The 12,874-nt window shown below is 58.8% G+C and overlaps 1 protein-coding gene across 1 annotated transcript; it reads right to left on the reverse strand.

The window, feature by feature from the left end:
• Positions 1-906: 906 nt before the first annotated feature.
• Positions 907-9,623, reverse strand: PTGES (prostaglandin E synthase). Its single transcript, XM_059658286.1, has 3 exons — positions 9,428-9,623; positions 7,613-7,695; positions 907-1,565 (listed from the first exon to the last, which is right to left on the reverse strand). The coding sequence occupies exons 1-3, from the start codon at positions 9,551-9,553 to the stop codon at positions 1,316-1,318; spliced, it is 459 nt and encodes a 152-aa protein (XP_059514269.1). The 5' UTR covers positions 9,554-9,623; the 3' UTR covers positions 907-1,315.
• Positions 9,624-12,874: the final 3,251 nt, after the last annotated feature.

Genomic DNA, 12,874 nt, shown 5'->3' on the forward strand with positions numbered 1-12,874 from the left:
CTGATGGAGGCTCATGTCACCACCAGGGGGCAGTGTTACCCGCTCCCAGCTTGGCTCCCAGCACTGCGAGGTAGGGGCTAAGGAGGATTTCCAATGAGGCCTGGAGCCCCCTGAGCCTCCAGTGTGCCCCCAGGAGGCACCCCCACTCCATCAGTCCCCCGGGCAAAGTTCAGAGGCTGCAGAGTAGTGGGAGGCGGACATGCCCAGGGGCAGAGGGAGGCTTCCCAGGTGCTGGCGTCAAGGGCAGGGCTGGGACGGGGTTAGGGAAAGTGAGGCCGTGGGGCGCAGTGGTTAGAACAGGGCCACCCATGTCCCAGGACAAGAGCCTGGGAGAGACCCATAATTCCCGGGGGCGGGGGGCACATTTGCAATGTTCAAATCTTGCAGAGACGGAAGGACCCAGGAATTTCCTTCAAGAGGTTGGTCACTCAAAGCCCATCGTCCTTGACTGACAGCCCTTCGGAGCAGCCACAGCCTCACCCCTCCCACCGGCACCTGCTCCGAGGGGAGGAGGGTCCGGCAAAGGAATGTGGGGAGCACAGGGCACGAAGGAGCGGAACCCCCACACACAACTCTCCAAGCTCCTACTTTGAGAGAAATGGCAGCCACACCCCGGCTGGCCCTGGGCTGCTGGAGGGAACGGCGTGGCTCCCAGGCCTGACCAAGGCTGGGGCTCGGGGGGTAGCGCCCCAAAATGCAGGTGCACAGGTTCCCCTCTAGGCGGGCCGAACCAGAATCTCTGGGGAGGGTCTGAGACGTCGGCGTTACCATAGCTCTGCATCCAGAGGGCCTGAGGGTTAGGAGCCTGAGCTGTCTCCTCCTGGCCTGAGGGGGGGAGAGAGGCCGCGCTGTCTGCTGAGCTGGTATTTGAACGGAGGGATTGACTGTCTATCAATCTTTTTCAAAAAAAACGTATTTTTATTGATTGCAGAGAGGAAGGGAGAGGGAGAGAGACAGAAAACCAATGATGAGAGAAAATCATTGGTCGGCTGCCTCCTGCACGCCCCCCTCTGGGGATCGAACCAGCAACCCGGGCATGTGCCCTGACCGGGAATCGAACCGTGACCTCCTGGTTCAGAGACTGATGCTCAATCACTGAGCACACTGTCTATCAATCTTGACAGCCATTTCCAAACGGTTCCAATTGGCCACTTCACCCAGGAATCCAAGGGACACAGACATGGGCCACGGGTCCAGGAGCCCACGCTCAGCAGGCTGCCAGAAGCCAGGTCCCGGGGCCCGTCCCCATCTCGAAGGGACGCCCGGTTCCCCAAGTCCGGGCCCCGGTGGCTGGCGCGGAGGTGTCCGCTGCCGGTCACAGGTGGCGGGCTGCCTCCCAGACGATCTGCAGGGCCATGGAGGCGCAGGGCAGCTGGGCCAGCGTGTAGGACAGGGAGCGGATGGGCGCGCGCAGCTTGCCCAGGTAGGCCACGGTGTGCGCCATGCGTCCCAGGAAGACGAGCAGGAAGTGCACGTGGGCCACGAAGGGGGTGGGCTGCAGGAAGGAGTAGACCAGGCCCAGGAACAGGAACGGGTAGATGGTCTCCATGTCGTTCCGGTGGGCTCTGGGGAGGCAAGGGAGTGCGGTGAGCCGGGCGGCAGCTTGGGGAACGTCGCCGACGCTGGGCCCTCTGCCTGCCAGGCCCGGGACACGGAGGGTCATCTCCAGGGCGCCAGGCTCACGTCCACTGGTGGCCAGAGCAAGAGCTGCCCCAGACGTGAGCGGCGACTCCCAAGCTGGCGCCTGCGGGAGCAGCCCCGTGCACAGGCTGAGCCATGGCGGGCTTCTTCCCCAGCCTGGGGCTCCCCAGGACCCCGTCCCTGCCAGTGTCCCCCATCTTGCCCGCTGGCCTTGGACCCCAGGCGGGAAAACTGGGGTTCCGAGGGGTGGGGGAGAGCTGGGTCTGACCCAGGCCCGTGCCCTGCACCACCAGGCCAGGCTTCTCCGCGGCCGACCTCTGTCCACATGCGGGGCCCTGGGCCCTCCTTGCAGGATGGGCGAGAGCCAGGGGCGGGCGTCTGAGAGCCACGCCTGCTCCTCGCCCTAAACCTAAGCAAGTCCCCTCCACTCAGAGATAGCAGCAACACAGCCTCGTGGCTGGAGTCAGCCCACTGCCCACCCTGGTGGCTCCGTGTCATCGTGCGGTCCCGCCTCTTTGTTTAAATAACCGCGTGGGTGAGGGCGTGGGGGCGGGGCCTGTGTAAAACCCGCTGTGAATAAATGGCCGCGGAAGGGAGCGCGGCTCACATTTCCCGGCCTCCTGCTAGTGCAGGTGGGGAGGCTGAGGCCTGTGCACTGGGGACTGAGCAAGTGACCGAAGCCCAGAGTGCATGCTGGGAGCTCACATAACAGGAGCCCGGCCCTGACCTCTCCTACCCCCACCCACAACGCCTCCCCAGGAGCAGGGCAGACCTGATCCCAGCAGGGCAGGACGGGCACAGGGACTCAGGAGCAGGAGCCCCTCCCCAGGCGGAGCCCCTGCGCCCAGCCCAGCCCCCAGGCAGCAGCGCCCTGTCCTCCCTCCCACCCTCCCACCCTCCCATCCTCCCATTGCTGGGAGCCTTAGTGGAGGGCTGGCCTGACGGGACCGGGCTGGCAGGGCAGGGAGGGGACCTGCGCTCTGGGCCACCCAGCGCTGTCGGGGCCTCTGTGGGGGGTAGGGGGGTCGGAGAGGCGGGGTCTGCACCAACGCCTGAAGGATGAGGGCCCTGGGGGGGGGGGGGGTCAGGGGGCACTCTCCAGGGGCGGGTCCAGCCGAGCAGAGGCTCCGGGGTGGGAGTGAGCAGCATATTGAAGGCACAGACGGGTGGGCAGCGTGGCTGGAGTGTGGTGCGTGGGAGCAGGCGAGCAGGACGAGTGGGGAGGGGCCTGGGACTCAACCTCGTGTACACAAGCTCCCGTAAGCCCAGCGGGGCCGGGGCCTTTCTGCGGTCAGACCGCCTTCTCCTCTTCCCTGGAACCTGGAGCTGGGACCAGCCACAGCGAAGCAGCCTCCAGCTGGCAGGTCTCCCCCGCCGGGCAGGGACCGGCCTCCTGTGCCAGAGAGGCCTGGCGGGATCCTGGCCGCAGGGAGGAGGGGGAGAGGGAACCAGGACCGGGGCGCTCCCTCCCTGACCCTGCTTGTGAGTTACAGGCAGGGGGCTGAGTGCACTTCTGTCCCCCTCTGGGGACAGAGCTGTGATGCCGACACCCCCAGACGCTGGTAGAGGGACACCTTGGGAAAACCCATGTTAGATGACGTCAGTGTGTCTGTCCCAGCATGTGGTCTGTCTGCCCACACGATGATGCCACCTGCATGAGTATTGCTGACACATGTGCTACGTGCGCTGAGCCAGCTCGGCTCCTGCGACCCTGTGAGTGCCGCCCAGTGCCCTGACCCACGGCCCCGCTCAGCACCCGCAGGGGCCTCTGTTCGGAGTCAGTCCCTCCCACGCTGGGTCTGCTCCTCCCCCGCCACCTCCTCTTTCCCCAGCAGCATCATCCTCTCTCGAGAGCCTGCCCTCTCAGATGAGCCCGCAGGCCAGTGTCAGGGCCGCTCCGCGGCCGGCCGGCCGTGCGCCAGGCCTCGCTGGCTCTGGGACACATCCTCTAAGGAAGGGCATCCGCACGAGTGGGTCTCTTTGCTGGGGACGCTGTTCTGAACCCCTTGATAAATATATACTTTTGTCTAGTCGTGTATTTTTATCTAAAAGCTACAGGAGAACCATCACTAGCACCTGAAACCCATTCATTCACTTTCCCTTAAAGTCTCTATTTATAGTTTACCAGTAAGTCTTTGTAGAAAGCAGTGAAGAGAAGAGTTGCCAAACCCCCAGAGCAGGTGAGGGGACGATAAGGGGGGGAGCCGGTCACGGAGGCGTGGGCCCTGCTCTGCCCCCTGGGACCGGGGAGAGGCAGGGGAGGGGGAGGGGGAGGGGCCGGAAGCCATGCCGTGGGTGCTCACCCCCACTCCTGGCACCAGCAATGGGACTGGAAGACTGAGGCCACCGGTGAGGAAGGAGAGGGGGCTGGGAGCTGAGAAAAGCCTGAGGCTCGGGGGCCCTCCGCCCTCGGGTGGCCTCCTCCTCCCTCCTCCCTCCTCCCTCCTCCCTCCTCCCTCCTCCCTCCTCCCTCCTCCCTCCTCCCTCCGGTTTGTCTCAAACCACAGTGGTGCCAAAGACGGGAGACACGCGGGGAAATTAGGGATGATGCAAGAAAACCCATTCCCTTCCTCCCAGCCTGGGATCTGAACCGAGACACGGACGGAGTCACGTACCAGAGGCGCTTGGGCAAAACCTGTCATCCCAAGAATCACCGCTATTTTAAGGTAGAAGCCATCCAAGGCCCGTTCCCGCAAGACTGAACTTGCAGGGAAGGTCCCGGCAGCACCAGGCCCGCCCGCCCGCCCGCCCGCGCCCCGGAGCAGCCTGCAGCACCAGCTGCATCTGACTGCATCAGGTGACCGTGATGGGTGGGGAGAGGGAGACCTGGGTACCCCCAAGGGCAACGCTGGCGGCCACGGCAGGTCCCCCCTCCCCTTGCCCTGCCCTCCATACACGCTGGCGATTTCCCTGAATTCAGGTTTGAGGCGACAGAAGGGCTGGTTAGGGGTAAAGGCGGGTATAGGGCCGAGTCCAGTGCCTCCGGGCAGAGGGAAGGCCTAGAGGAGCAGAGCCGTGCCAGCCGGGCACCATGTGGGCGGCGTGAGCTCCGTGGCCTCGCAAACCCCTTCTTCCTCTCTAGGTGGCGGCTCCCTCCGGGAAGGTGCCCGCAGGGCGGAGCGGCTGGAGCCTGTGAAGCGCTTGTCACTGAGCAGGAGCCGCTAAGTCAGCTGCCTCCTCCGCCCTCGTCACCACCGCCAGTGCTGTCTGGGACACGCGGACACGTGGACACACGTGTTAAAGCTAATTTCTCCCTCTTTGGGTTTCGCCGGACTTCTGACCGCCCGCAGCCACCTTGGCCGAATGAATTAACGTTTGCGGGTAACGTGGACAGGGGGGGCCTAGGCTAGGAGCTCCCGCCCAATCCGGGCCTCGGTCACCACCCCGAAAGCAATGTGGCGGGTGAGATTTGGGGCCAATCTCCTGGCAAAGCAGTTCACTGATTAGGTCTGCACACGCCAAAGTCAGAACAGCTCAAAGCTGGTCAAGCGTCTGTCTTCCTTCTCTGGGGCCCCTCAGACACCCCCCACTGCCGCCTCCCACACACTCCGAATTTCCCAAAATGCACATTACCGGAGACGGGGGTGGACTGGCTGGAAAGGGAGGCTGCACGTGACGGCTGGCTCCCCGCGGCCCAGGGCTGGCTCACGCTGGGCCCCAGCACGCGCTGTCTGCGAGGGACGTGTGTCCTCCGAGAAGCGGACCCGAGGGCCTTCCTGTTGTGCAGGAGGGTGACGGGACTGCGCCCGCCCGCGTAAAGGCGGGTCTAATATTTAACCAGCTTTTACCTCCGGGGCATCTTCCTTCCTGGAACCTGGTTTCAGCCGGTTCCCCAGTAGGGGACCGCAGGATGCGTGATTCTGAGCTCTGTTATTTATGTGAAGTGATGAGGACGAGGAGGGGCTCAGGGGACCAGGACCCCAGCGCGGGCACAGCAGGTCCCCAATAAATACTCGCCAAATGGATATAGACCATCGCGACCTAAGAGGTGCTCAAAACGTGCTGGGGGGACTCTCACCCACATGGTGGGGAATCTTGACCAGGAGAAGAAACTGAACTGGGAGGGTGGAACTGTCTCTCGCCGGCACGATCATGGCCAGTGAACATCACCAACCGCTTGGGAGCCGATGGAATCTCCTGTGCCACAAGTAGGCTTGGCTACTTAGAACGCCGAGCCCTGGGAGAAGCAAACATCTCCTGGTGGCCGCTGTGAGCTGGCTCGGGCAACCGCGCCGTGGCAGCTGCTGCCTCGACTGCTCATGTCCTCCCCTGCCCAGGGGGTCAAACCAACCTAGGGTGAGGGTGGAATAAGGGTCCCAGGATGGGTTCGAGGATGGGTAAGGCTTCTGTTCACTGAAGCACAACTGCTGTCTCAGCCAAGTGTCCTGCACATAGTAGGCTCATTAAGGGTTGACTGGGTGACAGACAGATCTGAAGGACCACGTACTGTAGTTGCATTAGAAAAGGCAAAATAGCAGAGAATCCCACTTCTTACATTACACATTACTGTCATTTTTAAGCCACAAGTATGTATACTATTATCAAGGGCCAAGAAAATCATAAGAAAATAAAAAACAGATCTTCTGTTAAGAAAATACTCTGTTACCCTACAATGTCCCACCCATTTCTGCCTGTGATGCAGAAACCCTATGCGAGGGTTTGTCCCCATCCTGCCCACTTCTCCAAGGAACTCCTGGGACCCCCCACCCCCGGGAGGGCCACCCCTCACTCTCCAGTTCCCCGTGTAAAACAGCAGAGAGGAAACTGCTCAGAAGTCCAACATTGAGACTGGTGACATGAAATTAACCCTTCGCCCTTAGTCTCTGATGGAATTTTTACACAGTAATTTTTTTTAAAGAATCATTTCTGAGTAATATCTACTGACATGGGAAATGCTCATGAAATAATGTTCACTGGAAAAAAGCAGAACCCCCCAATTAGGTGTACGATGCCTAATTTTATGAAAAACATTTAGACCTAGAAGACAAAGAAGAGATAGAAGAAACTGCTAACAGTGATTAGAATCATGGGTGGTTTTCCCGCCCACCCCGCCACCCCCTGCATTGTCACATTACCCACACTGTCGGCATGAGTAGCTCTGATTTTTATAAGAAAAACTGTTTTTGAGTGACTGGGGGTACCAAGCATAAGAAAAGATGTTCAACTTCACTCGGAATAAGAGAACCGCAAAATAAAACCAAGATGTGGCATAAATTTTCACCTAGTGCTTGGCAGTGTGTTTGTCTACATATATGTAATATATTTTGTTGATTTCAAAAAGGAAGGGAGAGGGAGGTAGAAACATCAGTGATGAGAGAGAATCACTGATCGGCTGCCTCCTGCACACCCGCTACTGGGGATCGAGTATGCAACCCGGGCATGTGCCCTGACCTGGAATCGAGCCATAACCTCCTGGTTCCTAGGTCAATGCTCAACCACCGAGCCACGCTGGCCGGGCAGCATTTCTTACCATTTGATTTCATCCTTAGTTTTGCTCACATGTACACAGGCAAATGAGGGGTCTGCTCACAAGAGAAAGAGTGAGAACAGCCTATATGCCCATCGCAGGGAACTAGGGGGGCAGTTCAGGGTCCTCCCCTCAGCAGAGCGATGACAGATTTGGACGGGCCCTCGACAGCCGATGTGCAACAACTGCTGCGGTTGTGACAACAGGCGCGGCACAGACAGCGGGCACAGGGCGGTCCTTTGGGGGTGAGCCGCCGAAGCTCAGCGCATGCGATCGTAAGCAGAACTGGGCGGGGCCCGGAGATTGGCTGTTCACCGAACATCCTCCTCTAACCTTGTGATCCTGAGCCGTCACATGTGTTACTTTCCCACAATTAGAAATCAAATCAACCAGTAAAGTAGAACAGGCCTAGGAGGTCAGGAAGGCAGGGGCCTCCGCCCCCGAATGCCCCCCTTGCCTCCCCCGTGTGCAGAGGAGGGCCGGGCTCAGGCCAGCAGTACTTGCCTGAGGCAGCGGTCCACGTCCTGGTCATCCCGGCAATACTGGGGGCCTCCGTGCCTCAGGGCATCCTCGGGGTTGGCGAAAGCCTGAAATACACCAGCTGAGAATTACTGTTCGCTGGACGGACGGCCCGGTCGCCTACATGTCCGTTCCCCGGGCATCCATGAACTCCTACTATGTGCTAAGTGCCGGGGACTCCCCGGGAACAAGGTCGCCATGGCCTGAACGTCTGTGTCCCTGGACATTCACATGTGGAAACGTAACCCCCAAGGTGACGGTGTTTGGAGGTGGGGCCTCCTGCCATGTGCAGACACAGAGCGGGAGCCACCGAGGGTCCAGAAAGCAGGCCTCGCCGGACTCAGACCTGCCCGCGCCTGGCCCTTGGGCCTCCAGCCTCCGGAACGGCGGGAAACCCAGTTCTGTTGTCTATAAGCTGCCTGGCCGATAGCAGCTATGCTGTCCCTGCTCCTGAGAAGCTCACAGTCAGAGAAACCAGGAAGGACCAGGTGTGTGTGCTCAGAAAGAGAAGACAAGGTTGGACACAAGGTCGGCCTGGAGAATGTTCACAGGAGATGCGAGTCTGAGAATCCAAGAAGTCAAGGTGTCCACAGGCCGACGCCTCCTGGGAGCCCTGGGACGCCTCGGTTTCCCAGCCCCTCAGCTGCCAGAGGAGCCTGCATGCCCCGGCCCCCCTGCCTCCTCTGTGGCTGGAGGTCTGCCCCCTCTCTGGCCTCCCCTCCTTCCTTTCCTCCCTCTAATGTGTCTCCACAGGACATCCAAACCTGTGGAGAGTTTTTGTAGGTTTATTTGAGCCAAACTGTTGACACCTGCCAGGGAGCAAGATCTCCAGTGCTCTCGGGAGAAGAACAGTTCTGCAGCCTCTTGGATGCATTTGAAATTAAGCAGAAACGTAAGGAAGGTGAAATGAAGGTGGGAGAGAGCCAGGTGGGGATCCCATCAGAGGAGAGTTAAGGAGAGTATGTGTTCCCTGAGGGGGTTACGGCTTATCTCCAAGGTGTGTGGACAGGGCTTGCTTGAGGCAAAAGACATGTTTTACTAAAAGGTTACAGGCCTGGGGTGTGACCTGCCCCCTTGGGGAGTTAGGATCAGATCACCCTGTGAGGTTTCTTTCCATAGAACACCCCCCCCCCTTTTTTTGTTTGCAAATTCTACTGCTGCTCTAGTAAGAGGGTTGAGGGCGGACACACTTCCCAGGAAGACGGCTTCACTGAGGCGCCCGGGAGGGTGAGCAGCAGGTGCCCCAGCCTCGGCGGCTGGGCTGACGGCAGTCCAGTGTGAGCAGCGACCCGCTCGCCCGTGCTTTCCTGTCTGGCTCAGGACAGGACGGGAGGAGAAATTCCTCCCGAAAACTCCGAGGGAGCCCGGCTGAGAGCCCGCCTGGCCTCGGTCCCCGTGGCGGTTTGTAAGCGACCTGGCCGGCGAGCTGGGAATTTCCACGGAAAGCTCCCGGCCCCTATTTCGCCGGTTCCCACCCCAACCCAATCTCAGATCTGCCCGGGGAGCCGCCAGGTCGGGGGAGCACGGGCGCGGTCTCCCTCCCCCCGGGCCCTGGGCCGGCATCCTGACAGCCCAGCGCACTCCCAGCGCCTCAAGTCTCATCGTGCCTGGAACTCACCTGGTGGCACAGCGAGTGAGTAACCCTGAAAACCGACGCCAGGAAGGTGCGGCCCTGCTCAAACCCGGGGCCACAGAGAGCCCTCCCGGGGAGAGGCGCCGGTCCGGCCGGCTCCGCGCACGCACTCCTGGCCCCGGAGGGGAAGCCGCGCGGCGGCGGGGTCCCGGGCGGGGGGCACGTACCTTCTTCCGCAGCCGCACTTGGCCGGTGATGACGGCCACCACGTACATCTTGATGACCAGGAGGGTGCTGCAGAGCAGGAAGGCGGGGAGCACCTGGCCGCTCAGCGCCAGGGCCGGGGCAGGCATCGCGGCGGCGGGCGCTCTGCTCTGCGGAGAGAGGCGCGGGCGGCTGCGGGTGCAGCCGGGAGGCGGGCGGGCGGGCGGGCGGGCGGGCGAGGGGACCAGTCGTCACGCAGCACCGCCCACTCCAAGGGCAGAACTTCTGACCGCAGGTACCCCCGGCGGGCGGGGGGGAGCCTGGGGGGTGTGTCCACGCCCCCTGGCAAATCCTCACGCACTTTCAAACTTGTTTCCTGTTTAAAAAAAAAAAAAAAAGAAAAGAAAAGAAAAGAAAATCAACCGAATAAGCTTGGAGATCTAGTTGGCTTTATGGAGGGACTCCTGAATCCGGCAGCCTCCCGCGGAGCAGGGGGAAGGGGCTGTACAAAATCCAGGGTGTTTATATGAGGAAGGGGGGCGCGGCGGGGGGGGGGGCGGGCAAGGGAGCGAAGTGTGAAAGAAATGAAAGGATTGCTTTGAGGGGGACATCCCTTCTTTGGGGGAAGCGAAAGGGAAGGCTTTTGTCAGGCAGACTTGCCTCTTTGTTCCATGGGGGTGAGGAGGGTAGAGAGGGCCCCGAGACAGATGGCTCTACTGGGCCGTGACCAGCAGCCTCCTGGGAGAGGCCACACTGCGCTGAGATTGGTATTAAGTACAGGTTTGGCATCATGGGCTTTTCAGCATGAGCGATGCCATACGGGGCCTGGGGCTTTCTCTTTGACATTCCTCATCCTGCCAATGGGTCTGTGTGGCTGCGCCCTCCTGGTGGGTGCGGCCAAGTGGGGCACCGGGCAGGACCCCCACAGGTGGCCGCTGCCGCTGCCCTGTGCTCACCTCCTGAGAATCAGGGCAGGTGGTGGGCCAGAGCCCTGAGCCATCTGCCCCTTCTCAGCCTGCACACCTGAGCCTCAGCCACCCCTACGTCGTCAATGGGACTTTGCTATTTGTGGGAGGCTGAAAAAATGCGACCCCCAAGATCTTCATGTCCTAGTCCGCCGAGTCTGTGACTATGTTACCGAACGTGGCAAAAGGGACTTCGCGATGGGATTAAGTAAAAATATTGTGATTCAGAGATGACCATAGATTATTTGGGTGAATCCAACTTAATGACAAAGGTCCTCTTACTAGAGCAGCAGTAGAATTTGCAAAAAAAAAAAAAAAGGGGGGGGGAGTGGGTGTTCTATGGAAAGTAACCTCACAGGGTGATCTGATCCTAACTCCCCAGGGGCAGGTCACACCCCAGGCCTGTAACCTTTTAGTAAAAGATGTCTCTTGCCTCAAGCAAGCCCTGTCCACACACTTTGGAGATAAGCCGTAACCCCCTCAGGGAACACATACTCTCATTAACTCTCCTCTGATGGGATCCCCACCTGGCTCTCTCCCACCTTCATTTCACCTTCCTTACGTTTCTGCTTAATTTCAAATGCATCCAAGAGGCTGCAGAACTGTTCTTCTCCCGAGAGCACTGGAGATCTTGCTCCCTGGCAGGTGTCAACAGTTTGGCTCAAATAAACCTACAAAAACTCTCCACAGGTTTGGATGTCCTGTGGAGACACATTAGAGGGAGGAAAGGAAGGAGGGGAGGCCAGAGAGGGGGCAGACCTCCAGCCACAGAGGAGGCAGGGGGGCCGGGGCATGCAGGCTCCTCTGGCAGCTGAGGGGCTGGGAAACCGAGGCGTCCCAGGGCTCCCAGGAGGCGTCGGCCTGTGGACACCTTGACTTCAGCCACCGACATTGATTTTGGACTTCCAGCCTCCAGAACTGGCCTCCAGATAGCAAATTTGTGTTGCTTTAAGCCACCAAGTTTGTGGTCACTGGCTACAGCTATAGTACCGGGAGCCGGTCCATCCTTGCTGTTTCAAGGGACCTGGCATATATGGCATGCTGTTCTTAATATGTTTGCTCCCCTTAGTGCTATGTGTTTTAACGAAGGTCACCTCCCGAGAAAGGTTGTTTCCCCAGGTAGGGATTTTCCCCTGAAGTTAGGGAGGGAATAAAACCCCTTAACTAAGTGCCAGGCGGGTAGTTAATCACTTTAACTACGAACAATCATGCTTAAGCTACATAATCTTTACTCCCTGGAATGGAGATAAGAAACGCCCTAACCTTTGGAATAGAGATTGATAGGATTGGAATCAACTGGTATTAATACAAATGTAACAAGACAGCAGGACACAGAACCCAGAGACAGAACCTAGCGAGAGAACATGGCAACAGAACCTGGACAGAACCTGGCCTCCAAAACTGGCTGGAGAACCTGGAGAACCTAGCAAGAGAACATGGTTAGAACCTGGCTAGAGAGCCTCGCTATGCTGATCAACTGAACGCTGCCTCCGTGTTATTCCTTCTTCGCCGACTCCGTCCACACCTTTGGGGACCCCTGGACCTGCTGGGGTTGGATCCCAGCACTATAGGGAGCGGCTATAGGGTTAAGCCTCAGACTGACCTGTTGGCAAAGCCACAAACAAGTCCCAGTTTAGAGGGCACAGCCCTCTTAGCATAATTAAGCTTGACCTTATGAAGCTCCCTAGATCCTATCTGGGTAGCTAATGGGCTGCAGGAAGTGCAGCAAGTGCTGCCAAAACAAGTGAAACTCACAAGAACATTGTAACTATGGTGACCACTACCTTGTTTACCTCTGGCTATAGAATAAAGGCTCAGCTTACCCTCTAGGTCTCCTTCTGTGGCCTCAGCCAGGCACAGGAGAGCCACCTAGACCCCGCTTATTATTCTGTGTCTGTCTTTTCTTTAATCCTTTGCTGCCCCCCGCCACCCCCCAATCAGGCTCACCAAACCCTTGGCTGTGCTGGCCTGGCACATGTGGCGCCCAACGTGGGGCCTGAGTTCGGGGAAACTGCAGTTGTCAGGTGAAAGGATGCTCCAGTGAAGCACATGCAGAAAGTAAAAAGGAAGGTAAGGAGCGAAGTTTAGTAATAACTAGGTGTAAAACATGGGAAATTCAGGATCGCAGGAAAAGAACTTATATGTATCCATGCTTCAGGCTAGGCTCCAAGCACAGGGCTGTTCTGTGAGGTTTCAACAGCTTTTAGATTTGTTGGATTTTGTAAGTAAAACCTGCCCATGGTTTCCTGAGGAAGGAAAGGTAAATGTAGAGACATGGGAGAAGGTAGGAAAACAACTTAGAGATGGTTATATAGCTGAAAGTCCAGGGAGAATTCCTCTCTCTACTTTCAGTCTGTGGTCCCTGATTCGGGACTACCTAGAGCCCACTCCCGAAAGGGAGTGGATGAATGTGGCAGGGGAACTGAGACGGATAGTGGAAGGTTACCAGAGGCTTAATATTGTTTCAAAGGTGTGTCTCTCACCCGGAGACTACTTGTTATGGAA

The sequence above is a fragment of the Myotis daubentonii genome, chromosome 11 (genome assembly GCF_963259705.1).
Source record: "Myotis daubentonii chromosome 11, mMyoDau2.1, whole genome shotgun sequence".
NCBI lineage: Eukaryota > Metazoa > Chordata > Mammalia > Chiroptera > Vespertilionidae > Myotis > Myotis daubentonii.

Coding starts and splice junctions, on each gene's coding strand:
- PTGES (XM_059658286.1), bottom strand. CDS start 9,553: ATGCCTGCCCCGGCCCTGGCGCTGAGCGGCCAGGTGCTCCCCGCCTTC. Junction 7,696..9,427: donor AAGTGCGGCTGCGGAAGAAG/GTACGTGCCCCC, acceptor GGTGTATTTCAG/GCTTTCGCCAACCCCGAGGA. Junction 1,566..7,612: donor GACGTGGACCGCTGCCTCAG/GCAAGTACTGCT, acceptor TTGCCTCCCCAG/AGCCCACCGGAACGACATGG.